We start from the raw sequence: 20163 nt of genomic DNA, 5'->3' as shown, positions 1-20163 counted from the left end.
CTACCACACTGGCTTCCGCAATGAGACTGCTGACGTCACTCTGACCTCATGGCTAAGTTTATTGAATTTGTTCTCTTCTTTTACAAAATTAAAAACATTAAAAACCAGGCCCAGGTGGCAGCTTGAGTCCCTTTCTCCATGGGGACTGAGAAGTCTCAGCCTGGCTCACAATACTGGGACAGGGTGTGGGCTATGGTGGTGGGCAAGGGGCTGAGGGGAAAGGATGCGGAGGGAACAGCCAGGAGCCCCGGTCCCTGAGTTACAGTTCACATTTAAGAAGGCTCAGGCTGCGGCTGAGGTTCGGGGGTGACCAGCACTTTCCCCCGGGGCAGGAGGCCAAGGCCAAGATGTCCTCAGGCCAGCGAAGAGGCCAGGGCCCCCTGACGCTCTGTCCCATGGCCTCGCCAACACTGCTCGTCTTCAGTGTGTGCTCTGGGTCCCACTCTCCAGGAGGATAAGGGTCCCTCTGGCAAAGGCGCCAGGGCTTCCCTGCGTGGCCTGGCCAGGCGGGAGGGCAAGGAGCCGCCCCAGGGTCAGAGGAAGAAGGCGATCCGGGAAGCCACAGTCTTGCAGCCATTGGAGGAAAAGAGCTGCTCGTCCTCGGGGAAGAAGGTGGTGCTGTCCAGCACGGCCTGGACAACCTCGTCCCTGGGCTCCAGGCCCAGCTGGGCCAGCTCGTTGAGCACGCAGTGCCGCACGTGGTGCCGCTGCAGCGGCAGGAAGGGCACCAGGACGTCCAGGAGACCCTCCTCCATGATGCCAGAGCGCCAGAAGCCGTCTGCGGGAGGGACGAGGGGGAAGAAGCTGAGCCTCACAGCTGGGTTTCTACCCTCAAAGGCCAGTGCAGTTCACCGTTCTCAGCCACCTCCGGGCAAAGGGCTCGGGGAGGCTCTGGACAGCCAGGAGCTCAGCTGGGCTGAGCAGTGCCGGGTCAGTGGGCAGAGCATCAGACCCCAGCCCGATGGATCTGTGCGAAGCCCCACCCGCTGAAGCCACCCCCGGGGGGGGGGGCTTCCGAGCCACACTCACGGTGGGGGTTGTCCAGCACCGCCTGCGAGATGACCGGCTCCAGCTCCTGCAGGCGGACCTCCTCGCGGTCCCGGCGGCTGCGCCACGCCTCCAGCACCGCCTGGTTGATCTGCTCGCCGCCGGTGTTGCTAAAACCACGGGGACCCGGGCCGAGACTCAGACAGTGGAGGTGGCTCTGCTTCCCACACGCCACCTACCACAGCAGGAGCCAAACCCACCAAAACATCCCAAAGGAACCACTTCCCGTTCCCAGAGTGAGTCCACAGCCATGACCCTAAAATTCACCTCTAAGTGCCGCGCACTTTACCGTTTACCAAACACTTTTAAGACCCTTCACTGACTTCCCCTCAGCCAGCTTCTAGGACAGCGGGGCGTGCATTTGGCCCTGCTGTACAGGGAGGAGATGGGAGCTCAGAGAGGTGAAGTGATCTGCCTGAGGAAACACAGCAAGGACTCGTGGAGGTGACACTAGAACCCCAGTCTGTTTCTCCCAGGCCTGCGTCCTCCTGGCCACAGAAGAGGGGAGACTCTGGAGCTAGCAGCAGGGCTAGCAGAGGACCAAAAGCTTCGAGATTGTCAAAGGGGAAGGCAGCACCTTGGATGGCACCATCACCAGGGTGCGGGGCTTGGGGAAAGTCTGATTGGATCCTGAGGATGGTATTCTGCTGTGGGACCACAGACTGAGACCGGAGAGCTGGGACCGCTAAGTGTCCCCTCACAGCGCACCCACCTGATGAAGATGAAGATGGCTTTTCGGTAGTTGGTCCCATACACCACCCAGGAGGAGCCCAGGAAAGGCTGTAGGACCTCCATCAGGCCTGGGGTCAGCTTGTCCATCTCATCGAAGAGGAAGAGGGAGCGGCCACAAACAGTGAGGTTCCCCTGGACCCAGCTCTTAAGATCCTTCTGCAGGAGAGAGGCAGGAGCTTGAGGGGGACCAGAGAAACCCCCAGCCCCAGACTTCTTCCCAAGCTTCCCCTTCTCAGGAGAATATGGACAATCCCAAATGGGACTGCTGGCAAACTGTGGCCCTGAGAGGGCAGAGACTTGTCCCAGTTCAAACAGCAGCGAGCAGGAGAACAGGGACTCAAACCCAGCCCTGCGCCTGCCTCCGGGGTGCCTTCCCTACGGCTACTGCTTCTATAAAAGGGGAGGCTCCTTCTGCCCCACGAACGTTCTCAGCAGTTTTGTGGGGGCGTTTATCCGTTCCATTTTTAAAAATATATTTTTATTGATTTCAGAGAGGAAGGAAGAGAGAGAAACATCCATGATGAGAGAGAATCATGGGTCGGCTGCCTCCTGCAAGTCCCCCCACTGGGGATTGAGCCCACAACCCCGCCATGTGCCCTTGACTGGAATCAAACCTGGGATCTTTCTGTTTGCAGGCCGATGCTCTACCCACTGAGATAAACAGGCTAGGGCAATGTTTTGTTGTTTTTTTAAAATTGATTTGAGAGAGAAAGGAAGGGAGAGGAAAAGAAAGAAACATCGATCGGCCGCCTTCTGCACGACCCCTGCTGAGGATCAAACCCGCATAAGGCACATGCCACGTCGGGGAATCTAACCAATGGCTTTTTGGTGCAAGGGAGGCACTCAACCAACTGAGCCACACAGCCAGGGCTCTCGGCGTGTGACAGTTAGCTCAGCCTGGAAAGTGCCTTGCAATCAATAACGATAGTAGTAAAAATAATAGTAATAGCAGCAGCAATAAGACCTTATAGTTACTAAGTACTTACTCTGAGCCTCAAATTGGGGCTAAGTGCTTTACAGAGAGAAGATAATGCAGACTGGCAAAGGTAAGTGCTCAATAATTAATTCCTGTAATTCTATAATCTCATGTTCTTCAGAACCACCCTGGCAGGTAGATACCATTAATGCCTCCCAGGCCCCCCCCCCCCCAAAAAAAAAAGAACTACAGCGAGAACCCCTGCCAGGTATTATAGAATGGCATCTTGGGTCCTGAGGGCTGGCGCCCTCTGACTGTGTGGCCTACAGCAAGTGAATCTCCCTCTCGGGCGTAGGACCCCCTCCCTCCCTAGGGTGTGGCATCCCTGACGCAGGGGGGTGATGGCCCAGGATGCTACCAGCCTACCTTGTAGCGCTCCATGTGGCTGGGGTGGGGGAAGTGGAGGACCGGGGAGAAGTGGTGCACGTAGGGGCTGCGGAGGCCACCCCGGAAGAGGTAGTGGGCCAGCAGGGCGCTGACATAGGACTTGCCGGTGCCTGTCCAGCCGTGCAGGGAGAGGACCAGCGGCTTGGTGGGGGCGGGGTCCTGCACGAAGGCCTTCAACGCCTTCACCACCAGCGCCTTGGCCAAGTGCTGGCCCGCCAGGTGCTGGGCCAGGTCACACTCCAGACCTAGGGCCACAAGAGGGACAGGGTCAGAGTTGAGGACACGCTCCCGCCGGAAGAGGTTCAAGGGGAAGTGATGTCTGGAACCCGGTCTAGGGATCCCTAAGGCCTGGGACGCTTTCACCAGGGAGGTCCCGCTGCAGGAGTCACTCTCAGGTCTAATTCAGCTTGGCAGCGCCCCCTCCAGGCCTCCCTCTGAATTGTACTCAGCCCTAAGGGTGCCAGCGGTCTACAGGGTCTGCCCCGGAACCCTCTGCCTATTCCCAAAGTGAGACCCTCCCGGGGCGGCCATTCCCCCGGGGAGGCCTCACCCTGCCCCGCGGCCCCGCTGTCAAAGGCCCCTCTCCATCCCGGCAGGGCTCTGCCGGGGCCCAAACAAGCACCCCACACCTTGGCCCCAGGTCCCTTCACACAGGGCCCACTTCCGGTCCGGCCGGCGGAGTCTGGGGTCCTTCCGCCCCTCGGTCCCGCCCTCCCGGTCCCGTCCCGGGGTCCGTGGGGCCGCCGGTCGGCCCGCTCCTCACCCTGGAAGTCGGGCTGGAAGTCACATTCGCAGAAGGTGCCGAAGCTGCAGCGCAATGAAGCCAAGTCCCAGGCGGCGGCCGCGACCGAGACCGAAACCAGCCCGAGCAGCCCGAGGAGGCGCGAGCCCCACGGCTGGCGGCCGCGCGAACCAGCCGCCATCCGGGTGAGGCCCGAGCCAGGTCTGGGGCGGCCAACCGCCTCTCCCGGAACTACAGCTCCCGGCGTGCATCACTCCACGCAGCCACCTCCCGCGGCCTACAACTCCCGGCGCTCCTCTGGCCCCTCTCAAAGGCCCGCCCAGTCTTCCCGCTGCAGGACCCGAAGGCGACCTCCAGAGGGAGCCCGCGAACTGTTCAACTCGGGACGGAGGGCCGCGTTTCCATAACCATGGTAACTCGGGGAACATAGAAGTCCCAACAAAATAATAAGGAATTATGACCACAAGGGTAATGTAACAACTGTAGAGAAAACTTGTGTGTGCAGCACCTTACACCTTGTAAAGCGCCTTTTTTATGCTTTAAAAATATGTTTTTATTGATTGCAGAAAGGAGAGGAGAGATAAAAACATCAATGATGAGAATTATTGATCAGCTGCCTCCTGCAAGCCCCATATTGGGGATGGAGCCCACAACCTGGGAATCAAACTGTGACCTCTTGGTTCATAGGTCGATGCTCAACCACTGAACCACTACAAGCTGGGCCTTCCGTGTTTAAGAATACGAATAGCTATTGGTGAGCACCTTCTGTGTGTCAGTATTAGTTACCTTATATATCCTCTATGATAACATTACCCATCATACGGAAAAATGGTGATATTTCAATGAGGTACTGGCCCATAAAGTGTTTTGGCTTAATCAATAAATGATCATTGACAATCCATCATGTATAAAACATAGTGGTTCCTTACCTAGCAACTACTATGCACTAAATGCTTCCATAGCAATCCTAAGAGATTAATTGTCATTGTCCTCATTTTTTTTTTTTTTTGAGGTAGAAATGGGAACCCGAGAGGTTAAGCCTGATATCCATGGTTACTCAGCTAGTAAACAATAGAACTGAACCCGCGTCTGGCTGCCGCCAACGATCTCATGCCCTGTGTTACCCAGCCCCTCAGTTAGGATTCAGAACAGAAAGGACCCCAGATGTTTCACACCCAGGGGTTGGGCTCCCCAGACTTCCATCCTGCCTGGGCTCTGCCTGGCCCACAGGGTCTACCCCTCCACCTGTGGGATCAAGACGACCGTGTCCATGTCCCTCTTCAAAGATTATCCACCCCACTCTGCACACGCACACCGCTTCTGAGCCACGTTTCAAAGCCTGAAACTTAGTAGTTCCCATCATTGAGGAGAGAGAGCCCTCAGGTCACAGTCTCAGTTTCCCAGAAAGCCCTCCCCTCCCAAACATCCGGATCCTTCGTGTGCATTGGTGGGCACCTTTGCTATGGCTCCCGGGGCAGGGAGTGGAGGAGGAGGGGGCCAGGTCAGTATTCCTCCCGCTGTTGAAATTGGCTGTTTATCTCCCCCACTGGCTGTGACCTCCTCCCGGGCAGGGCCTGGGGTTCAGCGTCAGCAGTAACTCTGGCTCCTGGTACAATCTGGGATGTCCCAGGTGCTAAATATTTGTGAAATGGCTTTTTCCCCTTTCACCTGAGAAAAGCTGCTCCCTTCCACCTCAGGGCCTCCTGAGAGACAGAAAAAAGAGACATAAAAGTTTATTATATGAAAGAAAGAGCATGGCTTCTGTACATCTATTTACAGACCGGGACGTATTTACAGCAGATGGAGGCCTTGGGGTCCCTGGAGGAGAGGGGGCAGGCGTGAGGAGTCCCCATGGCTCAAACCCGGGGCCCCTCAGCAGGAGGGGAGAGGCAGAGCTGGAGGGGGGAACGGGTCCTGGTTCTTCCTGAAGGGAGCTGTGGCGAGCACGTGGCAGGCGTGGGACAGAGCCCAGAATCCACGCAGAACCCTGGGAGCGGGAGGGAGATCGCGGCGGAGTCCGGAACATTCTCGGGCTGGTCACAGTGTCCCTGGGGTGCTCTGGAGGAAGGTCTGTGCCCCTCTGTCCCGCATGCTGCCCGCAGCTGCCGAGGGGAAGGGTCCACGGGGGTCACAGCTCGCTGGAGCGGACGGCAGGCTCCAGTTTGTGGGACAGGGCGGTGAGGACCTTGTCAAACTTCTCGTAGCGCCGGGCCTGGCTGCTGCTGGCGCCCTGGCTGCCCCAGAGGAGGCGCATCTGGAACTCCGTGCTGAACACCTCCAGGAGCTCGGGCCGCGCCTGGAGCCCTGCAGGCGGGGCACAGGCGTCAGGGACCGCCACCCAGCTGGGAGCCGCCACATCCCTCAGGGCCCCCCAAGGGACACCTCCCCCAGCTCTGCCAGGGATTCAGCAGGTTTATTTATTTTAATTTTTTAAAAATATATTTTATTGATTTTTCACAGAGAGGAAGGGAGAGGGATAGAGAGCAAGGCAAGATGAGAGAGAAACATTGATCAGCTGCCTCCTGCAAACTCCGAACTGTGGATGTGCCCACAACTAAGGTACATGCCCTTGACCGGAATTGAACCCGGGACCCTTGAGTCCGCAGGCCGACGCTCTATCCACTGAGCCAAACCGGTTAGGGCTCAGCAAGATTTATTGATGGACATGGCCTCACAGTTTAGTACCTAGTCTTTGCCCTACTATTTACAACATGTAATTTTTAAATGACTGGAAGATAAAATATTAATGTTAATGGTGGGGGCTGAGTGCTTTGTCTTTTCTTTTTCGTGTTTTTCTGTAAGTTCCAAATTTTTCCTAAGAAAAGTATATAGATTTTGTAAGTCAATGCAAAAAACGTGTGGTTGCTTTCTTCTTTCTGAAGAAGAAGAAGGAAAGACTTGCAGGGGAATGCTCACAGCATTCAGCTCTGGGTAATGGTGGTGACTTTTTTCACCTGTTTTTGCTCAGCTTTGATTTGCAATTTGTTTATAGTAAACTTGTATGACTAAATAATGCCTAAGGCAGTAAAAGATGGATTATTTGAAGCCACTTTCTCTGCACCTTTTGTGAGATTTCTCCCTTTTTTTTTTTTTTTTTAATATATTTTATTGATTTTGTTCAGAGAGGAAGGGAGAGAGATAGAGAGCTAGAAACATCGATGAGAGTCATCGATCAGCTGCCTCTTGCACACCCCCTACTGGGGATATGCCCGCAACCAAGGTACATGCCCTTGACCGGAATCGAACCCGGGACCCTTTGGTTCCCAAGCCGACGCTCTATCCATTGAGCCAAACCGGTCTCAGTGAGATTTCTCCCTTTCGCCTGGGCTAAGCGCTCCTGGCAGGCAGGGCAGGTCTGTCTCAGCCCCAGGCCCCCGGGCATAGCTCTGTGCAAACTGCCTTGTAAAGTAGGCCTGCTAGAACACCCACTTCGCAGATGAGAAAACTGAGGCTCAGAGAAGCTAAGACATACAGCTCTGATGCTCTTCGAATCATCTGTGTCTACCTGGTGCCTGCCACTAACAATTGCTTGCTGAAATGATGAGTGAGCAAGAAAAGGGATGAGAAAATGAGTCAGACAGGGAAGGAAAGGGGTGGAGAAAGGAGAACAAACATTGGGAGGGAAGGGGAGAGGCAAGGCGAGGAGGAGGCCCAGCCCGAAGGACTCACCCTGCAGCTTGGCCTCGGCGTTGGTGTGGTACAGGCCGCCGTGGTGCGCCACCGTGCGGGCCGCCTCCAGGTGCGCCAGCACCACCTCCACCCCGTGCTCCGTGCTGCCCCAGGGCTCGGGGCCCTCGGCCGGGGTCGCGTCGCACTCGAGCAGAGTGATGAGCGGCAGCACGTGAGGAAACGTGGTGCTGCTCAGTGGCGGGCCTTCTGCCAGGAGGGAGACAGCGGCTCTTAGACTCTGGAGGCCGCCTGCCCACTGCAGCCCCACAACAGACACAGGAGGGGAAAGGGTGGGGCCTGCCCGAGGTCCCAGCAAACCCCCAGGGCTCCTGACTCCTGGACAGACCTTTCCTTTCCGATTCTTTCAACTACATCTATGGCACCCTCGGCCTGGCCGCAAGGCCCACACCTGGCCGGCTGACACAGCTGCCAGCACAGCTCGCCCGGAGCTCAGCCACGCTCTCACCATCCTCCTCACCGGGAACGTCTCGCCTGGCCCAGAGAGGGCTGGAACCCGTGCAGGGTCACACAGCGGCAGGGGAGGTACCTTTGCCCTCATTGAGGCTCTTGAGAAACGGCTTGAGCTTCTTCTCGTAGAGGATGGCACCCTCGGTGTGTCGCTGTCGCAGGGTCATCCATGTCTGCTCCAGCCGGGCGATCTGGGGAGACAGAGTGTGAGCGGCCGGCCAGGAGAGCGGCCGGCTGAGTGGGTGCCCCGATGTGCGGTTGAGGATCACCATTCATGGGTCAGGGGCGGTGCTAAGTCCTCATGAAGCCCCCCCCCCCTCCAACCCATTTTACAGATGGGGAAACTAAGGCTCAGAGAAAGGAATGACTTGCCCGAGGCCATTCCAAAACTAAGTGGTAGAGCTGGGAGTGGAACACTGCCTGTAGGACCCCATTGTTGCTATTTACCAGGCATTCAAGAGGAAGCGTAGTGTGGGTGAGGTTTGGGCTATGAAATTCAGACAGACCTGGTTCTAATCCCAATTTTTTTCAGCCTCTGGCTATGTGACTTCAGGCAAGCACTGCTCTGCCTCAGTTTCTCCATCAGTAAGACAGGGACAACAGACATTTACCCCATGAGATTGTTCTGTCAAGTATTTAGTGTGGCCCCAGCACCCCGCACACAGTAAGTGCTCACTGAGTGACAGCCATTCCACATTTATTCCTTAGACTCCTGTATGCACCCTGTATTCTACCGGTGGGAGACTGAGGCCCAGAGAAGAGAAAGACCTGGTGTCGGAACAGGTCAGCGCTTAGAGGACCCCGCTCTTCCGGGGGCCCCTTCCCCAGTGCTGCCGAGTTCTCCTGGGGTCACTGCACGGCCACCCCGAAGGAACGCAGCCTGAGCCGCTCCGCAGGGCCCCTCGCACCTGGGCCATATCCAGGGCGCCCATGACCGCGGCGAAGCTGAACATGTTGCCCATGGTGCCCCGGAGCTCCGCCGCCAGCTGGATGGTCTTGTGCAGAAGCGCGGCCCGCTCCTCCGCTGAGCCCGTGCAGCCCAGGATGTCCACCGCCAGCATGATGGACATGGTGTGGAACCTGCGGCAGAGGCCAGGTCAGGGGGCGGGGCCCGGGTCCAGGGGGCGTGGCCCGGGGCCCAGGGGGCGGGGAGGGTCCCTGCCACTGCCAGGGGTGAGGCCCCCAGTGGGTGGAGAGCAGAGCCCAAACTGGGAGGGGGTCGAGTCCACGAGGTTAGGGGGCGAGAGAGCTGGTGGGCGGAGCAGAGATTCATGGACTAGGATTGGTCAGGAGGATGCAGAGGTGAATCCCTACAGGACTGGGCCTTGGGGAAACCGGGATTGCCTGGAGCAGAAGAATGACAAGCTGCACTTGGTCAGCGAGATAGGGGGCGTGGCCAGAGGCCTGGGAGCCAGGCTGAGCCTGTGATTGGCCAGCTGGCCAAAGCAGAAGGCGGGGTGGGGGCGTGCTCCCTTACCTTTCCAGCAGGTCCTGTCGTAGCTGCCGGCCATGGGGGAGCGTGAGCAGCTCCATGCCCCAGCGGACTCCCATTAGGGTCTGCATCTCCTTGGTAACGCCCAGTATCCTAGCAACCTGCAAGGACGCCCAGAGGGCTGATTAATTTCCTGTCTGGGCTGGCCCCAGCCATCTGGGAGTCAGAAAGCTTTATCTGGGAGGGCGGCCTGGCTGGGAGGCCGGATTTGGATTCCAGCTCCATGGCTAACCCGCTGCTGGGGAGCACATGAGCCTCCTTTTCCTCACCTGCGAAATGAGGGGGAAAAGGGAAAAGACCCAGAGGTGGCTGTAAATACTCGGCTAAGGGTAAGGAGCAGGACTGCCTTATTCCAAAGGCCAACCTGAGTCCCGAGGGGAGAGGGCCAGTCCGATGGCGCACAGGGTCTAGGACCCGGGGCTGCTCCCTTCACACTTTAGTGCTCTTCCCAGAACATCCCTGCCATCTCTCTTCCTGTTTCCTGAGCTTGGGGACCAGTGCCACCAAGTAATTGGTGCACCCCAAACCTCAGAGGGCGAAAACGAGGTGCAGAGGTGGTTGGGATTCTGAGAGGAGCAAAGGCTCACCTAGAGCAAACACTGGCTTTCTTTGACCGTGTCTGGGCCAGGTGCTGAGTTTGGTTATTTGTCCACAGGGCTGTGGGGCGGGAATTGGGTCATTTACATTCCCTGGCCCAGCCCGGACTTCAGCCGGACTCAGACAGCGCCCAGGAGGTCAGACACCGCCGGGTTTCAGGCCGCCCCGTCCCAATGCCAAGCTGACATCTGGAGGAAGCAATATCTTGCTTTTTGCTTTTTAAAAGTCTCTATAAATTTTTTTAAATATATTTTTTTGATTTTTTAGAGAGGAAGGGAGAGAGATAGAGAGTTAGAAACATCGATGAGAGAGAGTCATCGACCAGCTGCCTCTTGCACACCCCCTACTGGGGATGTGCCCGCAACCAAGGTACATGGCCCTTGACCGGAATCGAACCCGGGACCTTCAGTCCCCAAGCCGACGCTCTATCCATTGAGCCAAACCGGTCTCGGCTATAAATGTTTTTTAAACATTTCTATTGTTTGTTTTTAAGAGAGAGAGGAAGGGAGAGGAGGGAGAGAGAAGCATCCATGTGAGAGTGAGCCATCGATCAGCTGCCTCCTTCACGCCCCCCCCATCGGGGACCAAACACGAAACCTGGGCAGTGCCCTGACCAGGAATCAAACCTTCAAACCTGCAACCCCTCGGTGCACGGAATGACACCCAGCCAACTGAGCCACACAGGCCAGGTCAACTTTTTATAAAAGGGGAAATGGAGGCCCAGAGAGGCAAAGTGATGGGCCCAGAGTCACACAGCAAGTAAAGGGCAGCCATGAAGCCAGAACCCAGGCCCACTGGCTCTATTTGGGGAATTTAGGGGCCAGCTCCTCACCACCCTGGTCCCAGCCCTAAAGCCCGGGGCTGGGGGGCTGCTCCCGTCCCAGGGTGCGCCGGGCACCTACCAGGCAGTCAACCTTGGTGACGTGCTGAGCCAGTGTCCGGGCGTCCACCTCGGCCAGCAGCTCCTTGACCTTGCGCAGGAGGCCCACCTCCAGCGGCCGGTTGTCCTTGGGGATGAGCTGTGACTGGAAGGTGGCCGGGTTGAAGGAAGAGGTGGCTTCTATGATGGGGACTGTGAAGGCCCCGTCGGGGGCCCCGTTCTCTGACAGTTCCTTCAGCCGCTCTCCCTGGCTCTTGGCCTGCCGGCCGGAGGCCTCGGCTGCTGCCCACTCGCGGCTGCCGCGGACGGGAGGCTGCAGCTGGCAGTAATGGCCGGAGTCCGGGTCACTGTAGCTGCTGAGCGACGGGGATGGGGAGGCTTTGCCGAGGGTGTGGGAGGGACTGGCGTGAGGGCCCTTGTCCAGCTCTCCGGGGGGCTTCGGGGCACTTCCGGGGCACAGCTGGGGTTCACTGGAGCGGCGGGTGACCGGGGAGGCGGGCAGCACTGGGGCGGCGGGGGCTGGGGGTGCGGCGTGAGCACGGGTCACTGCGGGGAGAGAGAGGGAGAGGACGGTTACCCTGGCTCCACCCAGGGCGCTTCCCCCACCTCCTTCCCGGAGGCCAGCCTCCACCTCCCCTAGAGCTGACACCCCGTTTTCCAGGCCGGCAGCCCCCTCAGCGAGGCCTGGCAATCCCTGCCCCGGAGTCTGCACACGCCGCCCTGAGCGCTGCAGCCTGGGGGAAGCAGGAGCTTCCAGGGACCCGGGGAAGCTAAGCACTTGCTGGGGTCCAGGGTGCCACCCGGAATTATTTCTCGATGGATTAGGAATAATGACTTAGTGAGTTCGTGTGGCGATATGTTGGAGATACTCTGGTCAACAACAGTAAAACCACCATCAAAATGAGAGGTGATGATGCCGAAACCAGTTTGGCTCAGTGGATAGAGCATCGGCCTGCTGACTGAAGGGTCCCAGGTCTGATTCCGGTCAAGGGCATGTAACTTGGTTGTGGGCACATCCCCAGTAGGGGGTGTGCAGGAGGCAGCTTTTTATCCCTCTCTCTTCCTCTCTGTAAAAACTCAATAAAATATATATAAAAAGAGAGAGAGAGAGAGAGAAAGAGAGAGAGAGAGAGATGCTAATTGAGCCCTTCTTGGCACATGGGTCCATTTAACCTTCTCAGGACCCTGAGGAGTAAGTACTTTTATGGTCCTCGTTCTGCAGATGAGAAAACCGAGGCTCAGAGAGGTGAGCTGACCTGTGCAAGGTCACCCAGCCGGCGAGTGGGAGAGCTGGGTAAAACCTGGCTCCTGGGTCCTTGAGTCCACCATGTTGCTTAGAAATTGTCCAATTGATAATTTCTGACAAGGGGTTTTAACTTGCACACTCAGGCATGTTGATTTGAAGGGGGATAGTTATGACAAAGTTTCTGGTCCGTGTTTGGGGACTCAGACTTGCAATGAGCAAGCCGTGGATCCGTTCGTAAGTCACCATCAACAGCTCTGCCAGAGCTCTAGTCGGTTTGGCTCAGAAGATAGAACGTCAGCCTGTGGACTGAAGCGTCCCAGGTTCGATTCCGGCCAAGGGCACATGCCTGGTTTGTGGGCTGGATCTTCAGTTGGGGGTGTGCAGGAGGTAGCCGATTGATGATTCTCTCTCATCATTGATGTTTCTATCTCTCTCCCTCTCTGAAGTCAGCAAATATATATATATATTTTTAAAATATATTTTATTGATTTTTATACAGAGAGGAAGGGAGAGAGATAGAGAGTTAGAAACATTGATGAGAGAGAGTCATCGATCAGCTGCCTCTTGCACACCCCCTACTGGGGATATGCCCGCAACCAAGGTACATGCCCTTGACCGGAATCGAACCCGGGACCCTTCAGTCCCCAAGCCGACGCTCTATCCATTGAGCCAAACCGGTCCCGGCATGAAGTCAGCAAATATATTTTTAAAAATAGCTCTGCTGGCAGGTTCTTAGTGTACATTTTTCAGGGCCTTGCTCTCAGAAAAGAGGCAGAAGCACACATAATCACACACAGTAACAGAACTCATCAAAAGCATGTGCACGCACAAACTCATGGCCACCAGATCCCCCCACTTGCCCCTGTGCCGGCCGCGGGCCTTACCGGTGCTGTAGGCGGGGGAGCTGGGGCTCTCGGAGATGGGGGGCATGGGCGAGTGCAGGTCTGGGATCTGGTCCATGCTGAGCGCACAGCTGCGGATGGACTCCCGGGGGTGGGGCAGGGATGTGCTGTGGGGCAGACACCTTCGTGAACAGAGAGCCCAGTTCGGGACCTCGGCCAACCTCAGGACCCACCTCCGCTCCCATCCCAGAACTACTGAACGTCAGAGGCAGAGAAGGCGTGGAGATTACCGAGTCCAACCTCCCAGGGAGCAGGTTCAAAAACAACCGGAGGAGGAAGGCTGCCGCAGGCCACAGCCTGCACACACGCTCTCTTTCCTGGGGACCGTGCCCCCAGCTCGGGGGATGGGGCTAGAGGGAAGCATGAGAAGCCCAAGGGAGTCAGGCCGCCCGCTGGGCCCTCCTTTCACACGGCGCCGGATGCCTGGGCAAACACGGCCTGTGGCTCTTGGCACCATTACAGTCCCTGCATCCAAACCACAGGCCAAGTGGCTGCCGCCGCAGGGTATCCAACCATCAATTCCTTGGCCGGCAGCACCCGGCCCAGCCCGGCCCAGCCCAGCCCTGCCCGGCCCAGGGAGACGAGATCCAGCCAAGTGCCCGTGGCTCAGAACAGCTGGTCTCTGCACATCCAGGGGAGCCGCAGGGATGAGGAGCACCGGCGGGGTCCGCAGGCCTGGGTTTGGATCTGTCTTAGCACTCGCTGGCGAGCTGCTCCCTCTCTGGGCCTGTTTCCTCACCACCCAATGGGGGACAGACAGCAGCCACCACACAGGGGGCCGGGAGTTGAAGATACGGGGCAGGGAGGTGCCCAGGAGGCCCGGGAATGGCTCGCTGCTGTGGCTTCTCCTGGGACCAGGCCTGGTCTCACCAGCCCCAGAGGCAACCCCGTCTCATCAAGATCCCATTCCCTGTGGGGTGGTTTGCACACAGCGAAGCCCTCCACTCTGATGCCTGCCTTGGCATAGCTGGAGGGGCGGGAGGGGTAGGCGGGAAGGGAGGGGAATAAGAGGGGAGGTGGAGGTGGGGCAGGAGAGGTCAGTGGGGAGGGGAGGGAGGTGTAGGGGGTAGAACCAGGGGTAGGGACCAGACCGATTTTCCTCCGGGCTCCTGCACACTGAGGCTCAGGGCAGTCACTCCCCAGGTCAGGGTGCCCGGCCTGCCCTCTCTCCCCAGCGCGCTCATTACAGACAAGCCCATTGACCAATGGGGAGACTGAGGCAGAATGAGGGTCCTGGCCTACCTGGTGGGGCAGCCGTCGCCGCGGGTGACCTTGTCGGCGGTGAGCCCGTCGGTCATGGTGACGCTGCGCCGCTTCATGTGGCCGCCCTTGGGGCCGGCGGGGCTGGCGGGGCCGGCCGCCTTGCCCGCGCCCTGGCCCAGGCCGTAGCAGGCCTCCAGGTAGCGCAGCGGGAAGGTGCGGTTCACGGGGCAGTAGATGATGGCGCCGCTCTGCTCCGACACGGCCTTGCGGCTGCCCACGTGGTAGCGCACCAGGGCGGGCACGTGGTCGAAGCTCTCCTGCTCGAACAGGTACTGGATGTGGGTGTAGCTCTCGCCCGCCTTCACCACCACCTTGTTGATCTTGAAGTGCAAGGCCTGGTTGCGCCAGCGGCACGTGAGCACGTAGTCGCCCAGGCTGGTGAGCGAGTCCCGGATGAGAAAGTCGCCGTTGCGCTGCACCAGGGTCTCCGACACCTGCAGGGTGGAGGGTCAGGCGGTCAGGGTCAGGCGGTCAGGGTCAGGCGGGAAGGGTCAGGCGGTCAGGGTCAGGCAGACAGGGGCAGGCGGGCAGGGGCAGGCTGGCAGGGGCAGGCGGGCAGGGGCAGGCGGACAGGGTCAGGTGGGCAGGGGCAGGCTGGCAGGGGCAGGTGGGCAGGGTCAGGCGGTCAGGGTCAGGTGGGCAGGGTCAGGTGGTCAGGGGCAGGCGGGCAGGGTCAGGTGGTCAGGGGCAGGCGGGCAGTTTCAGACGATCAGGGGCAGGCGGGCAGGGCAGGGGGGAGAGGGTCAGACCTGGGGTCTTGGGAGCACAGTGAACAGAGATATCTGAATCTTGGGAGGGGCACACAATGACGTGGATGCAGAGGGGGCTACTGGGGACAGGGGCACAGGGGCAGGACATGAAACCCTGGGATGAAGTCCCAGGAACAGGGGGTCTGGGGAACTCCGGTCTCAGATCTGCTCCTCCTAGGGCTCACGCTGGGCAGAGTGAACTCCCAATCCTCGATCCTCCAAACAGCCCGTGCCCTGGCATATCTCTGGGCACCCTCCCACTGCTTTCTCTGCCTGGACCCTCCTGCCCACCCTGCCCACCTGGCGAACTCCTATTCACCTCACAATGGCCCTGCCCCTCAGTGCCCTCCTCAGGGCTCACCCACAATCCCCACTGGGCTCTTCATTCTTGCACTTCTCCCACTGGGCTCTGACTGCCTCCTGTCGGTGCCTACCCCGGACTACCAGCCCTGCTGTGTCCTCTGCCTCTTTGGAGCCCAGCACAGGGCCTGGCAGAGTTGATTCTTGACAAAGATTTACAGTTCGAAGGAAAGAGGAAACAAGACTATCAGCTCCAGTCTGAGCCTCAGCCTAGAACAGCGGTCGCCAACCTTTCGGACCTCACGGACCACCAGTGGTCTGCAGACCACCAGTAGGCGACTGCTGGCCCAGAAGCTCAGCTTTGCCAAAACTGAGTGGCCCCAGGACTGATACTTGCTAACCAAACGCGTAGGAGGTTGATGTACAGACCACATAACAAAACATTAAAAAACAAGTCATAACAACAACAAAGGACAATGTTCATCGAGCTCGCTGCATGTCAGACATCCTGTTAAGCACTTCACCTGGATTATTTCATCCAATTCTCACAACATTCCTTTGAGCTAAGTCCTGTTATTATCCTCCATTTTATAGATGAAGAAACTCGGGCTCAGAGAGGTCAAGTGACTTGTTCAGGGTTGCACAGCCAGGAAATGGCATAGTTAGACCTCATCCCAGCAGTCAGTCCCCTGGGATGGACCCCACCACGCACTAAGCCAGAGCCTCTCTGGGCTGGGGCTGGTCAGGCAGCATGTGTGTGTGTGTGTCTGTGTGTGTGTGTGTGTCTGTGTCTGTGTGTGTGTGTGTGTGTGTCTGTGTGTGTGTGTGTCTGTGTGTGTGTGTGTGTCTCTCTCTGTGTGTGTGTGTGTGTGTACGGGTCTAGAAACCCGGCCCCGGCTCAGAGCCCGCTCACCTCCCGGGGGATGCGGCCATGGTACCAGGCGTGGCTGCGGAGGTCTGTGCTGCTGAGTTTGAGCTCTTCCTCCAGCTCCTTGTGCAGCTTCTCAGGCGACGAGTCCAGGATGTACTTCTCCTTGGAAAACTGGGCGGAGACGGCAAGAATGAGTAACCGATCCGAAGCCCTGCTTCTCCTTCCCCTCCCAGTCCCACACCGGGGGAACTCCTTTCAGCCTGGGACCCGGGAACACTCAGGCACAGGGGCCAGCCAGGCCCTCACCCAGGAGTCCCCATCCCGGCAGAAGTAAAGAAATCAGCTAGTTCCACCGAACCGCGCCTACTGCGTTGCATGCCCTGTACCATGTGCCACGGGTGAGTAAGCGAGGCATCAACAGCCCAGGCCACGTCCTCAAGCCCGCCGCCTACGAGGAGAGGGAAAGCCAGCGGGGCACGTGCGTAGGCTGCGGTCAGCACCACGGCGCTGGACAGCGGCACGGAGCGCGCAGGCTTTCCGAGGGAAGGTGAAGCCTAGCGAGGTGAGTGGTCTCGGAAGCCTTCGTGGCCGAGATGGCAACAACGAAACACTCGTGATGCACCCAGGACAGCCCACCGGATGTGGAAGTGGGGAGAGAAGAGTTCTAAGGACAGATCTGAGAGGTCAGGCAGCAGGTACCCTGGCAAAGGCATGGACCAAAACAGGGCTGGGTGGACAAAGAACATTCTGGATGGTGGGTTACAGTAGAATGGAAAAAGAGGCAGCTGTACATAGGGGAACCGAGGGCCCCTCCCATGTATCTGTGTGGTCCTTTAGGGTTCCCAAGGCCCCCTCTCCCTTGCCATCTCAAGCCGTTCTTGCCAGATGGGGAAACCGCAGCCCAGCAGGGAAGCCCAAGGTCACTCACTGGAGATCGTGCCCAGGACTCCCCGCTCCCACCTGCCCGAAGGGGGACATTTCTGGTTTCGTGGCTACGGTGACTGGGCTAGGAGACCTCAGGGCCGTGGGAGGGAGCCCGTGCTGTCAGGGGCACCCCACAAACACACACAGAGCCCAGCTCAGTCCTCGCTGTGCCATGGGGTTCTCCGGGCCTCGTTTGGTGGGGATGCTGATAGAATCCGCCTCACCAAGTTGCGAAGATGAGAGGAGACAATACTCCAGAGCAGCGGTCGCCAACCTTTTGGACTTCACTGACCTCATTGACCGCCGGTTGGTGACTGCTGCCCCAGAGCACTGTGGCTGTCCCCCTCACTGTGAGGACATGTGACATGGCTTCCTCTTCCTCTCCCCACTCCAGGTGCCCACAGTGACTGCTGCAGGGCGGATAGATCTAGCCCAGAACCAGCCAGATGCAGGTCAGGTGAGGGTGGCACGGAAGGGCCTGACTTTGGCCCCGTGACCGTCTCCCCAGGAGCACCGCTCCTTATACCACACCCTGAGGAGGGAAGGGGACTCAGGCCTCGTGGGGCCCTTCTCCTTGACAAAGAGCAAGCCCCTGAGAACTTGCCCCAGCACCGCACCTGGAGCAGGAGGAGCATGGGGCAGAGAAGGGGAGGGGGCTGTGAGCTACAGACCCTGGCCAAGACCCTGCCTGCCTCAGTGTGACCTTGAGCCAGTTCCTTTCCCTCTCTGGGCCCGAGTAGCCTCCTCAGTCAATGGGGGTGGAAGCCTGGGCTCCACTTTCCCAGCCATCACCCAGTCTGGGAGAACCTGGGGGGACCTCCCACACTCCCGAAGGGGGGGACCCTCAGGTCCTGTGCCCTCCACCTCAACCTCGACCCCGGGGGTCGCAGGCTCCCGGGCGGGCGGGGGAGGGCTGGGCGCGAATGCAGCATCCCCGGCGCTCAGCGCGCTGCCATTGGCTGGAGATGATCTCACCGCCTCCCGGCCTGCGCGCGCCCGATTGGCCGGCGCCGGGATGCTGCTCGGAGCGTGTGTGAGCCCGGGGAGCGCAGAGGTGCTGCGCCCGGCGTCCCCCGGGGCCCGGGAGGCAAAGGCACCCGGACCCCGGGCCAGAGCCTCTCCCCGCCAGCCGGCGCCCCCACGGCCTTCCTGGTTGCTCGGGTCTCCTCACCCCAGCAGAGCCATCCCGGAGGATGCTCCGCAGAGAGGCGGGGTCCGGGTCCTCCCCTCCACCCCCTTCCGTTTAACCCTTCCCCCGCCGCGGCGGGTCCGGCACTGCCCGGCCGGCGGAGCGGAGAGCCCCGCGCCCGGAGCGCGCCCCGGCCCAGCCCGAGGGAGCGCGGGAGGGCGGCGGGCGCCCCGGCCCCGGCCCCGGCCCCGCGGCATCCTCTCCGCCTCCCGCCCCTCTCCTCCGGCGCCTCCGGACCCCAGCCCAGCGGCGCCCGGTACAATGGGGAGCCGGGCTGCCCCGTCAGCCTCAGGGGCCGGGGTGCGCGCTGCAGGACCCCAGGACAACGAGACCCCAACTCCTGACCCCAGCGCCCCAGCCGGCTCCCTCCGGCGGAGGCAGGACCGGGACCGCGGCGCCCCCAGTCCTGAGTCCCGGGAGCGGCAGCGGGACCCTCACCCAGGAGCGCCCGGCGGTGCCGCGGGGTGGCCGCCCTCCCGCAGCCCGCAGCCCCGGCCCCGGCCGGAGAGGGTCCCCGCCGGCCCCTCACCTGCACCTGCACGAAGGAGCCGCGGTAGAAGCAGCAGGCGGCGGCCGACAGCGCGCTCCACAGGCTGCAGCGCTCCGTCATGGTGCGGCCGGCCGGGCGGGGGCGGCGGCCGCGGGGCAGGGGCCGGGGCGCGGGACTGGCCGGCCGGGCACCGCGGAGCCGCTTCTCCCGGCGCGATTACCTCATCGCTTGTCGGGGGAGGAGCAGGGAGGCGGGGCGGGGAGACCCCACCCTCCGGCCGGCCCGGGAGGGGAGGGGGCCATTGTTCCTCCCTCCGCCCGCCCCTCGCACCCCCCTCGCCCCCGCGCGCTCCAGCCCCGCGCGCCCAGGCTGCCGGGAGCAGGGGATGCGCAGCCGAGGACCTGACATCACCAGGGAGAGTGGGATGGGGTGCGATGGGGTGGGGACCACTGGGCCGGCGGGGGCTCCTGCCTCTCCCACTCGCTGCACCCCTCACCGACCCAGAGCAGGCAGGGACTTTGCGTTAAATCCTTTCCAAAGCTGGAAAAAATTCCTCTATGCGGTTAACGGAATCCTTTGTGGCCTCAGAAAATCTCCTGGAGCCCAGGACTTCGTCTCTGATTTGGAGTCAAGGACTCCCGCTGAGAATCACAGGACAGTCAGCTGACAGCAGCCGCTGGGGTGCAGAGAGCCAGTGATGCCCAATGGTTAGGGCACCCCCTGGGTTCAGCTAGCTGTGTCCCAGCCTCCAGCCCACCAGTCCCTTCTCCTGGAGCCCAGATGTATTCATCTGCAAAACACGCCTGTGCTGACCCCACAGAACTCTTGTGAGCACTGGCCAGGCCTAAAGGAAGTACTCGATAGATGCATCCTATTATTTTCAATCTTAGCGTCAGGATCCGGACTTTTTGTCCCGGAATTATAGGGCCTTCGGTGCAAAGGGAGTCATTCCTGGGGTTCACATCCTTTTGACCGGCGGTGTGACCTCAGGCAGGTGGCCCCAGGCCCAGCTCTCCGGGCCTCCGCTGTGTTTGGGTGTTTCCGTGAACACATCTGCGGCTCTGCGTGTGGCACTCGGAGCCGTGCGGCCTGGGATCGCTAGAACTCCTGCCTTAGAGGAAGTACCACTTCCTGGCCTGGGAACCCGGGTCCTGCAAGCTGAGGAGCTCGGGGCAGAGACAGGCTTTGAACACTATGGATTCCACCCTCGTCTGAGGCTTAAAGCTCACATCCCCTCTG

General features: G+C 59.7%; 2 protein-coding genes and 1 long non-coding RNA gene across 9 annotated transcripts in view; 1 reads left to right on the top strand and 2 right to left on the bottom strand.

The window, feature by feature from the left end:
* Positions 1 to 41: 41 nt before the first annotated feature.
* TOR2A (torsin family 2 member A) lies at positions 42 to 4211 on the bottom strand. Of its 3 annotated transcripts, none has more exons than XM_084898406.1 (5): positions 3906 to 4211; positions 3122 to 3387; positions 1760 to 1935; positions 1026 to 1157; positions 42 to 778 (listed from the first exon to the last, which is right to left on the bottom strand). In XM_084898406.1, exons 1-5 carry the CDS (start codon positions 4063 to 4065, stop codon positions 421 to 423), a joined length of 1092 nt encoding a protein of 363 aa, XP_084754532.1. In that variant the 5' UTR covers positions 4066 to 4211; the 3' UTR covers positions 42 to 420. The 3 variants fall into 3 exon arrangements, with proteins under 3 accessions (XP_084754532.1, XP_084754530.1, XP_084754531.1); XM_084898404.1 differs by having other exon boundaries at positions 1030 to 1157; XM_084898405.1 differs by lacking the exon at positions 3122 to 3387 and having other exon boundaries at positions 1030 to 1157; positions 3906 to 4109.
* A 1389-nt stretch (positions 4212 to 5600) lies between these two features.
* Positions 5601 to 20163, bottom strand: part of SH2D3C (SH2 domain containing 3C) — a 29054-nt gene continuing 14491 nt past the window's right edge. For 2 of the 4 annotated variants that reach the window (XM_084898340.1, XM_084898341.1), the window contains 9 exons: positions 16364 to 16492; positions 14381 to 14835; positions 13121 to 13245; positions 11013 to 11536; positions 9499 to 9614; positions 8930 to 9101; positions 8101 to 8212; positions 7554 to 7760; positions 5601 to 6188 (listed from right to left, as the gene is read on the bottom strand). In XM_084898340.1, the coding sequence (XP_084754466.1) occupies positions 6013 to 6188; positions 7554 to 7760; positions 8101 to 8212; positions 8930 to 9101; positions 9499 to 9614; positions 11013 to 11536; positions 13121 to 13245; positions 14381 to 14835; positions 16364 to 16492 (2016 nt within the window). In that variant the 3' untranslated portion in view covers positions 5601 to 6012. Of the gene's footprint in view, positions 6189 to 7553; positions 7761 to 8100; positions 8213 to 8929; positions 9102 to 9498; positions 9615 to 11012; positions 11537 to 13120; positions 13246 to 14380; positions 14836 to 16363; positions 16493 to 18963; positions 19099 to 20163 lie in introns of those variants that run through there. The other 2 variants (XM_084898342.1, XM_084898343.1) reach the window with 2 other exon arrangements.
* Positions 16512 to 20163, top strand: part of LOC311629888 — a 9889-nt gene continuing 6237 nt past the window's right edge. Inside the window, exon 1 of one of the 2 annotated variants that reach the window (XR_014796283.1) lies at positions 16512 to 18734. This is a non-coding gene — a long non-coding RNA (uncharacterized lncRNA). Of the gene's footprint in view, positions 18735 to 18952; positions 19046 to 20163 lie in introns of those variants that run through there. The other variant, XR_014796284.1, reaches the window with a different exon arrangement.

Source organism: Pipistrellus hanaki (assembly GCF_964339955.1).
Source record: "Pipistrellus hanaki genome assembly, chromosome: 11".
Taxonomy (NCBI): Eukaryota; Metazoa; Chordata; class Mammalia; order Chiroptera; family Vespertilionidae; genus Pipistrellus; species Pipistrellus hanaki.
This window is presented reverse-complemented; position numbering and strand designations above follow the sequence as displayed.